The sequence below is a fragment of the Macrotis lagotis genome, chromosome 5 (genome assembly GCF_037893015.1).
Source record: "Macrotis lagotis isolate mMagLag1 chromosome 5, bilby.v1.9.chrom.fasta, whole genome shotgun sequence".
In the NCBI taxonomy this organism is placed as follows: Eukaryota; Metazoa; Chordata; class Mammalia; order Peramelemorphia; family Peramelidae; genus Macrotis; species Macrotis lagotis.
In genome coordinates this window covers 108,236,770-108,255,956 of record NC_133662.1, presented here as the reverse complement: position 1 = coordinate 108,255,956, position 19,187 = coordinate 108,236,770, and the positions used below count along the sequence as shown (strand labels likewise).

Here is a 19,187-nt window from a genome sequence, read left to right as displayed (position 1 = left end):
TTGAAAAGTGCTTTTGTAGTACATAAATATCAATTTTTTTTATTTTAATCATATTTTTATTATTATTTCATAAATGATGTGAATGCCTGGTATGGCTATCCCCTGCATCCTTGAAACAGCACTGCATCAATAACTGACTCACAGTCTTAAAGAAGTATCTTGGAAAAAGAAAAAAGAAGTATCTGGGGCAGTTAAAGGCTAAGTTACTTGCTCATGTTCACACAAAGCATGATTTTTTTGAAGTTTAATCAGTAAATATATCTAAATTATATATATATATATATATATATATATATATATATTTTAAAAGATCCTCTGTATCTAAGCCTCTCTTAAGACTAACATGATATGCTATGCAAACAATCAAGGTATCTATTGTCTGCATCTATCTGAGGCAATAATGTCAGCAATGAAAAAAAATAACACATTAGAAACCTTCCTATAATCTATACTTGAAATTTTAGATGTATTCATGTGTTGGTCATTTAGACAAATTCATCTACCTGAATTCTTTAGTTCTCTAGTAAAATTGTAATTGACCATTGTTAGGATATAGGAAAATAAATACTGTCATATGAACTCAGTATTTATTGGTGTACAGTAGACCACCAACATAGCCAGAGAAGCAATAATAGAGTTCACCTTAGTCCTAATATTTATAGTCCACTACATATATTATTACATGTAGTAACTTAATCTCAATTCCATGGATTTAGGAAGGGTAGGTTTATAGATTTCAGAGGATCAATGAACTTGAAGAGAGAGAAAAATACATGTTTACTTCAATATAATGGGCTTCTTTTGTAATCTTTATATATTTTATTTACAAATATTTTTCCTGAGAAGGGGTGCATAGGTTTCACCAGGCTAACAAAAGGGTCTGTAAAACAAAAAAGATTGAGAATCCCCATACATAGTATTTCTCTTTGTAAAACATATTTGCCACTTTATAGAACTAAATAATCATGCCAAGTCTACAAGGTCAATGCTTAATTTTACTGTGTGAATTTTCTGGAAATGAGATTTGAGAATCATGAAAGATCTTTATTAAAACAATGAAAACAACCCAAAGCATAACAGTCCAGAAAGTGCTTTCCAAGAATTAAGTAGATCACTATTAAGAATCTAGATGCCATGATATGGCTTTGGATAGATTTAAAGGAAAGAGAAGACTTGGCCCAGGATCAATTGATCTATACATTCCTTTATACAGAGAAATTCTAGGCTTCAGTGCATTACAAAGTGCCTTCAATAGGCAAATACTTCCTTGCCCTGTGGCCAGTTCAACTCCACTTGGTTATTTCTCATAACTGAATGGTTTGTGCATCCTGTTTCAAGATCACGTTATTTTTCAAATAAACAAAAAGAAATTAACAAAAAGAAATTCATAATTTGAAGCCAATATATAATATTAGAAGTCCTCTGTGAGTTGAAAGCCCATGTGCCTGTAGTCTATGTCAAATTTGGTCTAAAACAACACTAATACTAAATAACAAAAACAAAACAACCTTGCATGGATCTTCCTCATACAACATTCATCACAATTAATATAGCAGTCCTTCACATGACTTAATTAACTATTTTAAAATTTATTCATAAGAAGGCAGCATCAGGATAGCTTTCTATGAATCAGTGTCATTTTTAAACACTAGTGAAGATTTACCTGCTGGTGGCTTTATGAAAGGTGGTGGAATTAATGGTACAATAATGGGTACGTTCCCATGATCCTTTGACCCTGCTGGTGAGTCAGTTAATCCATTTCCTGTGGCAAGCCCTGGATAGCCTGTGTTCATATTGTATGGTGAAATAACACTGTCCTCGGATAATTTTGGCTTTGGCAAAGAATTTTCTGTAAAATAAAAAATATATAATGTATACATATATACATATACAGCATGACAATTAATTATTTTTATTAATTTAATAATTATTAATTAATTAAAACTTTTTCTCTGGTTATTTTTCCTCAATTCAGAATAGTGAATGATGAAAATTAGTACTTTCTATCAGACTTTGAAAAATAAAATATTATCAAAACTCCAAGAAACAATTCTGTTCATATTACTACAAATTTCCATCTGGCCATTTTATACTGACATCAAAACTGATTATTTTAATATTGTAAAAACCTCCTTGAACACCTAAAATTCAGATTTACTGAAGGTCAATCTACTATTCTTGATTTGGTGTTTGTAGCACATATCTCACATGACACCAACCCATTTAAGCAAGTTTTTACTGTTTTTCCAAACACTGGATTATCACAATTCCAGGAGACTGATGATAAATGGTGGGCATGCTACTCACCTCTTTGCAGAGGACTGATGGATTCCAGGCGCAAATGCAAATACTTTTTAAGAAATGTCCAAGGCAAAGATTTGTATATTTGTAACAAGAATTTGGGGTTTTTTCCAATAATAGGAAAATAAATCAGTTTTTATTGAAAAAATAAACATTTTATACATATATAATATACACATACTTAATATATTTATTTAAAAATACCACTATGCAATGACCTGACAACTAAAAAAAAATTCATGAAGAAGTAGATGACTATAAAAGAAAAAAAACTCATAAGATTATAGATTCAGAGTTGAATGGACCCTTAAAAGTTATCTAGCTCTGACCAGAGTCAGGATTTAACCTCTAGTCCTCCAATTTAAAATCCAGCCCTTTTTACATGTTACCTTGCACCAAAAATACACACACACACACACACACACACACCATATTCATGGCTAGCAGGCAAAAATTTTTAAAAAGAAATAAAGGTTGCTTTATTTCATAAGTTTAATGGTATTTAGAAAGATGAGTTAGATAAAGTAACCTTTACCTAAGGAAGAACCCATGTTTTTAAATAAAGAAGTCCCTAAAAACATCAAATAATGGAAGTGAGTTGTTCATTCATTAAAAAAAATCTTCCAGTAACAATTCCAGGCATTCACCTCTTGTCTCTCTCAGAGAAAAAGATTAATAACAAGGCCAAGTATTACATGAACTATTCATTTATAGCATATAAACTCTTGACTTGCATCTTTCTATTTACAGAAAAATTGATGATGCCATCTAGATAACATGATGTACCCAATTTCATAGCAAGCTGAATAGAAAATTTGTCACATACATTCAATTCCACATGCCTGTAGGACAGCTCATTTACATTCTATTTGTTGTCATATAAGATAGAAATGTATTACCTTGGAGACTGGGAATAAAATATTTGAAAAGGTAGTTTATACTGGTAGAATTTTCAGTGGAATACAAATACTGATCAAATTATCAATAACAACATGTAATTAGTTTCATCAATGATTTGTGAATATCCCTAAAGAGTGTGGTAGATTATTGTTTGTTCTTTTTCCTGAGGATTTTTTTTCTTGCATACATTTTTCAGCTCTACCCAGATAATCTTCATGAATCTGAGATTCATGAGTCCCCATATCAATGCCCAATACAGCACAGTTGTAAGTTTCCTTAATGAGGCACCAAGCATATGACTATTTGTATAGAACACATGATGGGTCCCTGTACTATGAAAAACTGCCATAATTTCTCCTCTATACATCAACATTGAGAGAATGCTTTTGGATAAGTTAAGATTCAGATATTTGGGGGCGGCTAGGTGGCGTAGTGGATAAAGCACCAGCCCTGGAGTCAGGAGTACCTTGGGTTCAAATCTGGTCTCAGACACTTAATAATTACCTAGCTGTGTGGCCTTGGGCAAGCCACTTAACCCCATTTGCCTTGCAAAAACCTAAAAAAAAAAAGATTCAGATATTTGCTACTCTGAATCTAAAGCATTCCTCTTCTCTCCTTAGCTGCAATTCCCTATCTATGAAATCTGACTGGAGATTCTAAAGACAGCACTAAAATGGGTAAAATCTAAAGCTGTATTGTTTAAGATTGGGAATAATTTCCATGAACAATACAAGATCTAGAAATATTATTCACAATCAGAACCAAACTCAACAACCCATATTTATAATATTTCTCTTTATTAGTAGTCCCTAGAATGGTGTATTGTGGGTGGGAGAGAATGAGGAAAGAGGCAAAAAAAAATAAAACAAAACCATCATTTCCATAGTAATCTGGATTCTCACTTATATTTTGATGATCTGACTCTGACATTTTGCTCAATAGAAATCCTTAGTCCCAGGATATTTTTTAAAAAGTAAAAAGGCTCAGAAGTCCAAAAGTAGTAAACAATATTTTCTCCTTTCATTGTTTTTTTGGCAGTCCTGAAACCTTGAGTATATAAGTTTTGTCTGGCTCTACCATAATATTACTGTTGGTAGAGAGATAATAGTAAGTTTCAATTTGTTTTATATTGCACTCTCATATTCTATTGGATCCTGCTTATGGAAAAAAATACTGTTGGAAATGTGCATTTAAATCAGCCATTGGAATAGACTACAAAGCATGAGTCCCATTGAAACTCTATTCTGGCAGGTTGAGATAGTTTATCCTTCTTTGCATGAACAAAGGAACATTAAATGTCATTACCTTTGAGAACAGAAATGTGCTGCCGGCTCTCCCCATCTGTAGGGTAGTTCCTGAATTCAATATCTTCACCATCTTTCAATTCAACCTTATCATAACCATACCAGCCAAGAAGTTCATTCATGGTGTTTTCAGCAAAGTTCTGAAAGAGAAGAATTGCCTGATTATTTAGGTAATCAATAATCATTTTGGAAAAAATTCATAAATCAAAATCTATTTTCACCGTACCAAGAACTGTTAGCATTGTCCCACTCCCTCCAGATTCATGTTTGTTTTTCAAGTCACATATAAAATATATAATGCATTTAAATACCATGATGCCATGTGCAATTATGACGTACCTTCAGACTTTTCTAATTTAAGAAAAAAGAAAAGAGGAATTTATCATTTTTGTTTATGGAGAGATCATATTTTACCCTATATTCATCAGCAAAATTGATGTAACATGCTGCTATAAAAATATTGAAAAATGTAACACAAAACTAGATGAGAACAAAAGACTTCTTTATGAAAACAATTAATCAACCTTTTCAGTGCTACAGATTAATTTAAATTGGAATAGCTTTCTAACTCAGATGTGAATTAACATGAATGCCTTGGATCAAACTAAAATCTCAGTAAAAAAATAATTTCTTCATTGTCAATATGTAAAATAGAACAAGTAACAATACAAGCTTTCTTTTTAATTTTTCATTGAGCAGGAGTTTTTAAAAATCTTATACTTTTTGGTTTACTTAAAATTAAAATTTAAATATCCAAAAATATCAATTTCATTGACTATAACTTCTTTCTGCATGAACCAAAGGTCACTTGGATTGTCTCCTATCACCTTAATTCAACAAATATTCCTTAAGCCATCTATCATGTGCCAGATATTAAGCTAGGTGCTCTTATGAAATGTAGATATCCTTAAAGTTAACTACCAACAAATTTTATAATCATTGTAGAATTTGTTTTTCAAACTCATGCTATCAGTACAGGAAATCTAAAATTTTATAGCCTTACCAACTATAAATTTCAAAACAAGATGTAAAACTGTGTGCTTTTATATTCTTTTGTGACATGATGGATAACTATGGGATGATATAAATAAGCTACTTGACTTGATTGCCACAAACTACCATTTCAAATTTTCCTTTTAGTTCAATGCTATGTGGAAATTAGAATTTCAGAATGGCATTTTAATTTATAATTTATGTACCTGAAATAATGTTCTAAGGTTTTAACCCTAAGTTAAGTTTAAGTCTGTATGATCAACAAACACTAAGTTGCTCTGATTTGAGCAATTTACCAATTTCTGATATAAAGACTTGTGCAACAAATTTAACAGTTGGTTCTCAGAACCAGTATAGGCTGACTCTAGCACATCAGTAATTTTACCTCTAAGATGCTAAAACAGCATAAGTTTTCAGGTTTTCTTGAATTCCATGTCTTTAGATTTCAATAAGGATTGCATATAAATGAAAAGTTATTTTACTCCTGATTCTGCAAAAAACAAACCTGACATTTCAAACCACCCACAGGATTTTAGATCCTTTCCTTATTACAGAGATCTGAGTCAAACTATGATGCAATAACATGCAAACAATTAAAAAAACAAAACCTAATATCCAGCTAGTCAACATTGCTTCTGTAAAGATGTTTACTCTCTTTGATGGCTGATTATTTCTACATTCTATTAATTAAGACATAAATGAGATATTAACAATAAAAAGGATAAACCTAGTAACTTCACAATACCTTCACTGAAGAAAACTTCTGCTAAATTTTTTCTACTAAATCAAAAGAGCATTTCTTTAATGACATGCTATTCTCCTTTATTATCTCACTTCTTTCACTCAACTTTAGTCTCTGACTTGAGAATAAAAAGTAATCTTACTAAGTTCATATTATATAAGTCCCATCAGATAGTGAATCAAAACCTAAATGGTTAAGGCATATTAGGCAAGGGGAAACTTGCCTTCCAATGGTTTTTAAAGTACATTTTCTCAGAGTAACTTGAAGTCATCAAGTTGCTCTTTGTCTACTCTGACATTGTGATCAAAGTAGAGTAAGAACAAAACTTTTTTTTTTAACAGTATTCACTATGGCTAACTAAAGGGGGATGAGGTTGCTTTAGGAAGTGATGACTTTCTCCTCATCAAGAGTCTTCAGTTAAAGACTAAATGCCCACTTATCAAGTGATCAGCTATGTGCTATGTAGCACAGTGGATAGAACACTGGCCTTGGAGTCAGGAGTTTGAATCTGACCTCAGACATTTCCACTTCCTATGTGACCTTGAGCAAGCCACTTAACTCTAATTGCCTTGCATCCAGGACCATCTCCAGTTGTCCTGATTCATATTTGGCCACTGGACCCAGATGGTTCTAGAGGAAAAAGTGAGGCTGGTGACTTAACACAACATCCCCCTCATTCAAATTTAATTCACCTGCTTGTCATAGCATCGCCTCCCTTGATGTCATGGTCTTCTTCAAAATTGAAGGATAAATATTATTACTTGTCAAGCATATTGTAAAAGGAATTCTAGTTCATATACGGATTGGACTGCTGGGTGTCTGTTTCCTTCCAACTCTGAGACTTTTCATTTCTGTAACTATATATGAATGTCTGAGCTGATCTTCCTACCTCCTCTGATACAACCTAATCAGTCAGAAGCCATCTTCTCTTCATCTCTATAATGATACATCTTAATTATATTTTTCTTAAGCATTTATCATATTCTAATTTGTATTTTATTAATTTTTGTATACCTTATGATTCCAATTAAATTGTAAGCTTTCTGTGTATTTACCTATACCAAGTATAATTCCTTGAATATAATTCCCATTTGATGATTACTTGTTGAATCCAATTCAATTCAATTAAAGTGCACATTGAATCATGGATTCTTCATAATTGTAGAATGAATGGATGAATGAACTTTGCCACAGTCTATGGCTCCATTCAATTCTGTAATAGATATATAATCCATAATACATAATTTATAGCTGTCTTCTGTTATCAAAGAATACAAGACACAAATCCACTCATTTTTTCCAGATCTATATTTTGCAAAATACAATTCAGAATTTTTGTGATATATGGCACCTAATGTTTATTTTCAATCCCAGATTTTTACCATTTGGTTAGTTTTATTGTGGCCCTCAGATACTATAGTTTGGTTTGCAAACCACTTGACTTCATGGAGTACTTAATATGAATTTACATTTTTTGTGATTTTCAATTAATTATAGAATTTTTTTTATCCCAATCAGGAAGACAGGAAAATTGATATGTGGGGCAAGAAGATAGCAACTGTTGCTAATAATGTTAATGAAGTCACTAGTCCCTCTCCCACTCTGAAGCTGTCTGAAGGCAACAGAATGTAAGAAAAGTGTGGGCTTCTGGGTTAATGCCAGGCTGGTCTGATATACTGTAGCAATTGAACTAGGCTTTTTTGGAAAAGAGTCTGTCAAGGGAACTAGGTGAGACCTTTTCATAGCAAAGTAGTTCATCTCCAGAGACTCTAGTTAGCTCTGTAGTTTCCCTGTATATCAATGATTGTCTTCCCTTGTGTTCTATGGGTCCCTGGGGAAAAGTCTTGTTCATCAGGTTGTACTACCAATTGCTTGAGGCTATAGACACAGCATATGCTAAAGGGCTATGCAGTGATGACTCTTTGTCACAAAGTTGGTGACTGTTAAATCCTTGAAAACACCTTCTGAAGCCTTCCTCTCTTTTCCTGGGTCTATTTGAGTCAGAGCTTGCAAGTCCTTGGTAGACAGAAATCATGGTACCAGGACAAGTAATATAGGCTTATAATAGAGAACCCCTTACTATTCTTTTTTTAACCCCTTACTATTCTTAAACCTACCACTTCAAAATTTCAAAGGCACTCTGGAAACAATATGGGATGCTTGGTACTTTTTCCTGGTTTTCTTCCTAGTTGTCTCAATCTGCATCACTGTTTGATATCCTCCTCTCCTCTCTCTCTAAACACATTTACTTGGTGGCTTCATTAACTTCTATTCTATATATCCAGCTCCAGTATTTCCCAGGAACTTTAGTCCCCCATTACCTATTGGACATTTGGACATTTCATACTGGATATCCTAGAGACACCATAAATAAATAAATAAATAAATAAACAAACAAACAAATAAATAAATAAATAAATAAATAAATAAATGAAGCTGGATTTCCACATTCCCATCCCTTTTTCAAACTTTTCTATTTCCGTCAAAGTTCTATGCATTCTTTTTCTAGGTTTGTAATCTTGGTGCCACATACCTAATTAGTTGCCAAGCCATATTATATCTAACTGTGCAACATCTAATCTCTCTAGGCACATGAATCACAATTTAAATTCGGGCTCTCATCACATTTTACCCAGATTAATTGTATCAATCTTCTAACTCCCTTGCTCAAGTATCCCTACTCCATCCATCCTCTTACTACTGTCAATGGAATTTTCTTTAACAATGTCAATCCCCTACTCAAAAAACTCCAGTGGCTCCCTGTTTTCTCAGGCATAAAAAGTAGATTTTAAAGATCTTTAAAACTTGGCTCAACCTTTCCAGCTTCAATATGTATGATTCTTTCTTCTGTACTATTAGTCAGCCAATCTGGACCTTCTTTCTTTCCCTCATACATGAGACTCCATCGCTCAACTGTGTCTTTGTACCTGTTGACCTCTATATCTGGAATAGATTGACTTATCAACTCCATCTCACAGAGTCACTCTTTTAAAGAAACTTTCATTCTTTTTATTTGTATCCCAACATAGTAAACGCTTACTGATTTATTGATTGATTTCTCTGTAGACTTTAGTACCACAGCACTACTACTTCTACAACTATTATTTAAAAAAATCTATACACCAAAGGCAGTAATAAGAAACATTATTGTGGTCCAGTCTTTAAAATCCAGTCAAGGACCTTCTGAACAGACCTTCAAATGTAGATTGGGCCAGAAATAGAGGCAAGGGAGGGGAGAGAGAAGGGGAATATTCTAGATGGAACAGTTACTCTGAGGGAAGAAAAAAGTCCCAGTATTTTGTATCACTTGGGCTACCACCCTACAAACAGGATATGGTTTCAGGGATTCTGGATATTCTTCAATATCTTATTAAAGTAATTTCAATCAAATGAAGATATTTGGGGTTAGAAGAAAGTATTATTGATGAGAGTATTTAGAAAGGCCTAAACAAAACCTTAAAGGATTGTTCAAAGGGGCTTTTTGTGCCTGAGAATCTTGTGGGTTTAATTGGTGTGACAGCAACATCCCCATAGTATAATTATGGCAGTCCATCATCTCTAATATATACCCTCTTCTCTGCTCTGACATTGTCATCACATTGGTACAGGTCCTCTTCATCTCACACCTAAAATACTGCAATAGCCTGCTGTTTGGTTGATCTTCCTCAAGTCTCTCCCCATTCCAGGCTACCATCTGCTTAGCTTTCAAAGTGATCTTCCTAAAATGCATGTCTAACCATGTCACTCCCATACTCAATAAATTCTAGTACATCCCCATCTCCCCCAAAATCAAATATAAAAGTTTTTCTTTGGCATTCTAAATCCTTCATAAGCTGACCCCCATACCTTTTCAGTCTTCTTACATCTTATATGTTCTGCAATCTAGTGACACTGGCCTCCTTGCAATTCCTTGAACAGCCCATTCCATTTGTTGAATCAGGGCATTTTCACTGGTTGTCCCTCATGTCTAGAATGTTCTCCCTTCTTAACTATGTCTCTTGGTTTCCTTCAAGTCCCAGCTAAAATCCCACTTTCTATAAGAAAGTCACAAAGTTGGTGCCTTAAATCCTTGACAACACCTTCTGAAGCTTTCCTCTATTTTCTTGGGCCTATTTAAATCAGAGATTGCAAATCCTTAGCAGACAGAAATCATGGTACCAGGACAAGTAATACAAGCTTACAACAGAGCACCTCCTTCCTATTTTTTTTTAATAAACTCATTTATTTTTTCAAATTATATAAATATTTTATTTGTTTTTGCAATTACATACAGTGGCAGTTTCTACCAATCATTTTTTTGGAAGGTTTACAATTTTCCTCCCTCTCCCTCTCTCCCAATAGAAGTCAATCTGATATAGGCTTTACATTTGCAACCATGATAAGCATAGATTGAAACGGAACGTGTTTGTGAGAGAAGAATCAGATCCAAAAGGAAAAAGAAAACATAAGAAACAAAATTACACAATACATAAGATAACTTTTAAAAATTGAAGATGACAAGCTTTAAATGAAGAACACTTCATTTAAACTCCATAGTTCCTTCTCTGGATACAGATGGTGGTATTCTCCATCCCAAATCCCCTAAGATTGTCCCTGATTATTGCACTGATGGAATGAACAAGTCCATCATGGTTAATCATCACATTAGTATTTATTCTCCTTCCTATTCTTAACCCTACCACTTCAAGAAGCCTTTCTAGGTGTCCTCTTTCTTCATCTGATTATCTCCAATTTAACCCTTTTTTAGCATGCTTGTTAAGTTGTTTTTCTGTTAATGGAATATAAGCTCTTTGAGAGTCTTTTGCCTTTCTTTGTATCCCCAGAATCTAGCACAAAACCTAGGACATAGTAGGATTTTAATCAATATTTATTACTGATTATTAACTGATTAAGGTACTGAATTAGAAACAAACATGTTTACCTAGCTGAGTGACCTTGGGCAAGTCACTTAACCCCACTGCCTTGCAAAAAAAAAGAAACTATCATGTTTCTATGCATAGCCATTGAAGAAATTTTCTTTACTTAACTATCCACATTTTTAAAAGAAATTTATTTTTATTTTTTTCCCATTGGGGTAAGGACAGAGAAATAATGGCACTTTTCTTTTTTCTTTTTTAAATGGGGAAGTTGTTGCATGAAATGTTACATGCATTTTCAGATGAATTCATCATATTATTACTTTTATTTAACTATCTTATTTTGTTGAAAGAGACCTTTCACTAAATGGGAATAATCTGTAAATGTTTGATTTGTAAAAAACAAAATCTATCAATAAAATGAAGAAAGAAGTGGAGAAAAGTAAAGAGAGAGAGTAGTTAGGAAGAAGGCAGGAAAGGAAGTGAGGGAAAAAGCAAGGAAGGAAGAGTTCTAGTCTAAAATGCACTCAAGTCAATCACAAAAACAGAACCCCTAATTTAGAAGAAAGCAGTGGACTAACAACAACATAATTGGCAAGACTTCTGTAGCATCTAGTTGATCCCCTTACCAAGGGTATATGATGAGACAGGGCAACCTTCTTCCTCCAGGCTGGGAAAGGAAGAAGGACCAGTCTTAAAGAAAGAATATTGTTACTTCAATCAGGAAAACAAGATATGTGGAGAGAAGGATAGCAGATACAACATTAGCTCTAACAATGGCATATCAGCCTCTCCTGTCCTTAGGCTACTTGGAGGCAGTAGACAAAAGTAAGTATAACTCTGGTCTGGAATTCAGTTGGTCCTTTGCACTATGGTGATAGAACTATGCATTTTGCAAGGAATACAAGCAAGAGAGCTCTTTCATGATCTTTCATGAAGCCCTATCTGTATCTTTGTGCTCTTTTACATCCTATATCCCTAAAGGAAATCTTAGATTTGAGTTGAATTGTAAACTACTTGAGTTCTCAATTGAGCAATCAACAAGTGTTAAGTATACTGAGCTAGTCACTAGGGACACAAATAACAATGAATTAAATGATAGGAAGCTTATAATGCAGGGATATTATATTGCAATGAGTGTGATATATAAGTATATCTAATAAACAGAAGAAGAATGAATATGAAGTTGTTTACTATAAGACAGTTGGGGGTACTAACAGTTAGGGGAAAAGACCAAGAAAGACAGTGTTGAAAGTGGAGCTTGAGATGTCTTGAAGGAGGAGCAGGATTCTTTGGGGGCAGAGCCAAGTAGGGGATAATATATCAATAAACAAGACAATGGTAAGCTATCATCCTTGACCAAGACCTCCTGAGTCCTTCCCTACTCTGTGATCATGAGAAACTAACAATATCAATGAAAACAAGACTTTCTAATTAAGGGTGAACATTTCCTCATATCATAAAACACAAATACCACCTCTAAATATTTCAACATAGAAATCATAAATCTGAAAATAAAAATAAGGTTGTTAAAACAATGTGAACTGGGTGCACATATTGAAGTTCAACTGTAATCAGACTGATATGCACAAATAACAAAGAAAGTCACAGACTTGTCTGCATTTTCCTAACAGGAGCTTTAACTCTTGGTTCTGAAAAGTTCTGATACCAAGATGAACCAAAGCAATAAAGTACTTTTCTTGTAATTTGTTGATACTCAGAGTTGAAACTCAGCAAGCAAAATAATAATAATTATTCACATTTAAATATCATTTTATGGTTTACAAGGTCTTTTCTTTACAACCATACTGTGAGGTTAGGAATTATCTATAACCAGATATATTATATATTCTAAGGTTTCTATAAGGAAAAAAGGATATAGAATACAGAAAGGGATAATTAAGTTCAACATAAGGAATCATCACTTAAATAATAATAAAAACAAGTTATTGTGCCAGGAGAGATTGTAGAGTTTTCTTCCCTCTAGCATCTACAACTCTCTACTCCATGTGGCTTACATCCAAGTCATTTTAATTCAACAAATAATGTCTGATGGCAAATTATGTATAGAATACTATACTGAATGCCATGAAAGATTCACATATAAATAAGACAAAGGGACAGGTAGGTGGTGCAGTGGATAGAGCACCAGCCCTGGAGTCAGGAGGACCTGAGTTCAAATCTAACCTCAGACACTAAATAATTACCTAGCTGTGTGGCCTTGGGCAAGCCACTTAACTCCATTTGCCTTGCAAAAAAAAACACAATAGATAGATAGATAGATAGATAGATAGATAGATAGATAGATAGATAGGACATAGACCCTACCTTTGATCAACCTAACATCTAGTAGGGGAAAACAAATATATAAGTAAACTATGACATAAGGCAGAATGCAATGTGTTATAAAAGGTAGAAAGAGCAATAAGAGTTTTTCAGAAATGTTTGTTAGAATCTGCTTACAGGAAATGAAGGAAGGCTTTTCAGAGAAAGTAGCTTTTGAGTTTGACCCCAAATGATGAGTAGGGTTCAGGAAGGTAGAAAATGGGGGAAAGGACTCTAAGGAAAAGGTCCAAAAAGCAGACAGATAACATAATTTGTATATTAAGGAATTAGAATAATCTAATTTGTCTGGAGCATCCCTACAAGAAGTAGAGAAAGTAGTGAGAAAGGAAGGATATTACCAGATTGTGGATGTCCTTGAATGGCAAGCTGCTGAATTTTACTGTAATTCCCTATGTATAAGATGCACCTTTTTTGAAAAATTTGGTGTCTAAAAACTGCAAGCATCTTATACCGTGATTGTGGATTTTTTTACTTGCATTTGCTGCTTTCTTGCTCTTGTTGTCTTTGCACTCATTGTTTCACATTTGATACTGGTATATTAGGTTATGTTTTGCCATGTTCTGCCCAGATATGGCTCAGAAAAGATTTCCTCACAGTGCTGAATAATTCAAGTTCAAAGTGATCCAGTTTGCAAAAGTGAATGGAAATCGTGCTGCTGAACATCAGTTTGGTCCTCCTCAAACTGAAAAAACAATCTGAGACTGGCTACAGGAAGAAGAAATCCTCCTGAAAATGCTCCAGCAGAAGGCCATGAGAGGCAAGTCAGTCAAATAGACTGATTTAGGGAGGGAATTGAAGAAATGGATTGAACAGCAAAGGGCAATTGGAATTCCTGTGTCCAAAAAGATGGTTCAGCATAAGGCAAGAAGAATTGATGATAAAAAAAAAAAAAGTGACTGATGTCAAAGGACACAATTGGCACTTCAGGTTCATGAAATGAAATGGACAAAGCATACATCCATGCACCAGACTTCCCCAAAAGATGCCTGAAAGCTATGAGCAGAAGGTCCTTGAATTTCATGATGAATAAAATGAGTTCAATAACTTTATGTAATATCTTTTTTTTTCAAATTTCAAGTCCCACAATTAAAGTGTATCTAATACATGGGGAAATATGGTAAATATGGTAAATAAAGCAATGAAAAGCCATTGAAAACTCTTGATTGGGAAAATGACAGGATCTAGGATAGGATTAAATGATCTCTTCAAATCCTTCCTAGCTCTAAAAATCTATGACATTAAAGGATGACATAACTCCTTAGAATCAGAAGTATTTCTGATAAACGCTTTAAGAAATTTTCACTTATACTGAGAAATCTAACCCCACAGTAACTCAGCATGCAACATGGGGATGTGGGAATGTCCATTTGGACTAGACCAAAGAGACCACAGTTCTGAAGGCACAGATGGATTGATTCATAGAATATTTGAAATATAGGAAAATCTCAAATACTTAGGTGAAAGTATTGGATTTTATTGTTGATGATGGGAAAATGGGGTGACCTTAGACAAAGAGAGTTCATTCTAAGTGAAAATCTCACAAACCCTCTGACCCCAGAGATAAGAAAGGCTAGATTTTAATTCACAGGTTACTGAAAAGTACACATATTAATATAAAAAGTTCACAAGTTACTTCAGGAAATTCATAATTGACCTCAAATAATTCACAGGTTAAGATAGAGAGCTACAGGACAGGTTGAATAACAAAAGTTAAGGCTAAAGTGCCTATGGAAAAAAGAGAAAAGGAAAGGAAGCAGCCACAAATGTGATTGGGCTTAGACCCACATGGATCCAGCATAAAGCTGCAGTTATATTAGTAGTTACAAGCCAAGAAAGAAGTAGTTAAACTAAAAAAGGGAAAAGAGAAGAAAAGCTTAGGTGAGGTAAGAGGGACAAAGGTACTTGAGGACTGGTTTAGCACCTGGTTCCAGGTATTCTCCAATGTGTCTGCCACTGGGGCAGTCCCCAAAGAGTGGCTAAGAGAGCATCATTGCTTTTGGGTGGTATTCTAAGTACTACAGGCTAAACCTTTCCTGTCCCCAAAGGGTATGACTTTTGAGTCTAAAATGGCTTAGGAAATGTAAAAAATGGATAGTATTTTCCCTGCTTCATGTCACTGAAAAAAGGATCCAGAAAATAGTGTTAATTATTTGATCCATACACTTAGTTTCTTATCTCTACAAAATCTTTGAATAGTCTTTAAAAATTTTCTCTTTTGAAGAGGCTAGTCTTTCTTTCAACAGACTATTTCTGTTCTGGAAATGCCTCTTCCTCTTGTCTGGTGTTCTTTCATATCTCCATAACTTTCCATATCTGAAATCTTTCATATTAGAAACTTCTCTGCTCCCATTCACCCTCATTAATTGGTGTCTCCCTGCATCTAAGATGAGAGCGGGGTAAATCATCCTTTTGTACCTTATTAAGATATTGATCCTCCCTATAAAATGTCTGGTCTTAGTCTCTTTGATTACTGCTCTAGGCAGAGAGCTGGTCTTGACTATCCAGTAAATGTCATTACTCTATCATAAGCATCATAGCTTTAGAGAATTAGAAGTCATCTATTCCAACCCCTCATTTTATAGTTGAAGATACTGAGGCACTGAGAGCCTAAATAATACTTTGTACAGGATCACACAGTGAGCATTTTAGAAAATACTTGAACCTAGGACTTCCTGTCTTCATGTTCAGCATTATGTATCTCAGTTTATCCTATTTTGGAGGTGTTGGCTTCTAATCCTGGGTTTTCTGCCCTGAAAGAGGAGATGAGATCCTAACCATATCCTAGTCAGAAGCTGGGGGCACTCACACCAAGGAGTAGCCTCTCCAAGGATCATTATTGAACTTCCTTCTTCCTCTTCTCATGGTCCAAAGATGTCCAATGGTCACTTTAGTTTCAGCTTTTCCTTGGTGCCTGTAACTTCCTCTTGAGATTCCCATCCTTGAATTCTCAGCCCTTCCCTTTCGTGAGATAAAATCCAAATATAAGAAAGAGCTAGTGGTAGTAGAATACTTATAATAGAATTCTATTATAATTAGAAATTAGAATAGAAAATAGAATTAGAATTTAGAATTTAGAACTAGAATTAGGAATTAGAATTCCAAATGCTTCTAAATCCCCCAAAAGGATTGGAATGATATTTATGAAGACTGAAATATGCATCAAGGGAATTTGTGATAAGGTTACAAGAAGGGAATAGACAGAAATCAAACATTCACAGTTATATAATTGGGGTGACTAGGTGATGCAGTGGATAGAGCACTGGCCCTGGAGTCAGGAGTACCTGAGTTCAAATCCGGCCTCAGACACTTAATAATTACCTAGCTGTGTGGCCTTGGGCAAGCCACTTAACCCCACTGCCTTGCCAAAAAGAAAGAAAGAAAGAAAGAAAGGAAGGAAGGAAGGAAGGAAGGAAGGAAGGAAGGAAGGAAGAAAGAAAGAAAGAAAGAAAGAAAGAAAGAAAGAAAGAAAGAAAGAAAGAAAGAGCAAGCACAATTGTACAATTGACTGAAAGGTCCAGCAAATACAAAATCCAAATGGGTTTATTTTTTTGTTGACTACATAAAAGCATTTGATTCACTAGAGCAAAATGTCATCTTAAAAGTTCTCCTCTGACAAAAAATTCTCCACAAATATATTTTAAAGTCATACAAGATTTTTGGATGTTGCAATTGAAACAACTTCATTGGACAAACCAATGCTTAATATCAATTAAAGCATTAAAACAGGCAAACATATACTTTGTCTGCTACTATCAAGGAGGAAGCTAAGGCAAAAGAAAAGGTCCTATTAAAATATTTGTTGTCACTATTTTTTTGTGGCAGCAGAGAATTGCTAATAGAGTAGACAGCCATTGATTGGTAAATAAATATAATCAAATATTATTCTGTAAGAAATGACAAATATATAAACAAAAAAAGAAAAAATGACAACTATGATGAAAACAAAGACATGTAAATATATATGAACTGCTGCAAAGTAAAGTAAGCAGAATCAGGAAAACAATATACACAATATAACAAAGTAAATCAAAATAATAATAAAAAATAAGTTAAATGCTGAAAAAAACTGTAATAACCAAATTTTGCCTCAATGAAAAGATAAATAAAAATACTTAGCTCCACTTCATCATAGAGGAAGAATCATGGGCCTGGAATACTGCCTGTGTCAGATTTTTTTTATATGTTGATTAGTTTTACTGAATTTTTTCTTCCTCTTTTTTTTTAATCCTTTATCTTAAAACAGGGGTGTGGAATATCTGGCCTTCAGGCCATAGAAGGCCTGTGAAATCATGTCATTTTGGGGTGAATTAATTAAATGACTGACTAAATTAAGCAGTCTAATTTTTAAGTTTTGGGCCTTGGCAGAAAAAAGGTTCCCTACTCTTGTCTTAAAGGATAGGTCTTTGGTAAAGGCAATGGCAGGAGAGATACAGTGGGAGAGGTAGGTAATTTGAAAACAGAAGATCAATAAAACCAGTTTTTAAAGAAACCATAGAATCCAAATCAAAATTGGATTCTTTTGTAAAGGCAACATCCCAGAGGTTGGAGATGGCATTATTCACATTTCATTAAGTCCTAGAACATTACAGTTTTTTCAATGAGACTCAAAATCAATTAAAAGCATTTGACTTAACTATGCATGCAGGAAAAGTAAAGTGGTTAAAGAATATCTATTATTCAGACTCTGTTATATAGATGGATAGCCTATAGAGTTAACCAACTATATACATATATATATATATGTATGTGTGTACATAGGTATATGTATATTTGTATGTTTTATATGAATATATGTATATTTTGTATAATTTGTGATGATGTTGTGACAGTATCATATACACACAAACACACACACACACACCATGGAAAACGGATAATGAACTGGACCTAGAATTTAATAGAAGTAAGTAAGTGAACAGGTGAGATTGCCTTTGGGAAATTACACAGTGCTTTTAATGATCCTGATTTTCTTCCTGAAACAAAGACCCAATTTTAACATCAATATTTTTCCAATGTTTTACATGATTGCACATATATAACCTTTATCTCATTGCTTGCCATCTCAAGGAGAAGAGGGGGAGAGAAGAAGGGAGGGATAGAATTTGGTACTCAAAACATAAAAAAGTGAAAACAATTGTTTTAACATGCAATTTGGGGAATATATAGATATATAGATATAGATATGAATATATAGATGTATATGTAGATATTCTTCCAGTGATATTGTATAGCTACAAGTCATGGAATATTACAGTCTCTGAATAATCAAAGTTGTAGTTTACTCACAGAGCAAGGGAGAAGGACACAGGGGTTTATGGGTAAAATGTAACAAACTACCAAAAGAAAAAGTGGTATAAAAAAATCTTGTTGGAGAGATGATGGAGATGATGACGATGTTTGTCCTTCACTCTTGAAGAAGACATGACATCAGGGAGGTGATGCCATGACAAGCACATGAATTAGATTTGAGTAAGGGGGTGCTGTGCTAAATCACCAACCTCACTCTCTCTTCCAGAGTCATCTGAGTTCAGTGATCAGATATGAATCAATCAGGACAACTGGAGAAGACCTTGAATTTGAGGTAATCAGGGTGAAAGAGACTTGCCCCAAGGTCACCCAACTAGTAAGTACCGAGTGTCTAAGGCCCGTTCTTCTGACTCCAAAGCCAGTTCTCCATCCACAATGCCACCTACAACAGTTGCTCTATTGTTAGAGAGATATATAAACAGAAAAGGAAGCATATCC

At 34.1% G+C, this 19,187-nt stretch overlaps 1 protein-coding gene across 4 annotated transcripts in view; it reads right to left on the bottom strand.

Annotated features, from left to right (window-relative positions):
- Nucleotides 1-19,187, bottom strand: part of SOBP (sine oculis binding protein homolog) — a 232,902-nt gene that overhangs the window by 189,976 nt on the left and 23,739 nt on the right. For 3 of the 4 annotated variants that reach the window (XR_012468508.1, XM_074187282.1, XM_074187283.1), the window contains exons 2-3: nucleotides 4,507-4,645; nucleotides 1,664-1,849 (exon numbers count right to left, since the gene is read on the bottom strand). Coding sequence is in view for 2 of the 4 variants with exons in the window: in XM_074187282.1 (XP_074043383.1) it covers nucleotides 1,664-1,849; nucleotides 4,507-4,645 (325 nt within the window). In the remaining 2 variants the exon portion in view is untranslated. Of the gene's footprint in view, nucleotides 1-1,663; nucleotides 1,850-4,506; nucleotides 4,646-19,187 lie in introns of those variants that run through there. The other variant, XM_074187284.1, reaches the window with a different exon arrangement.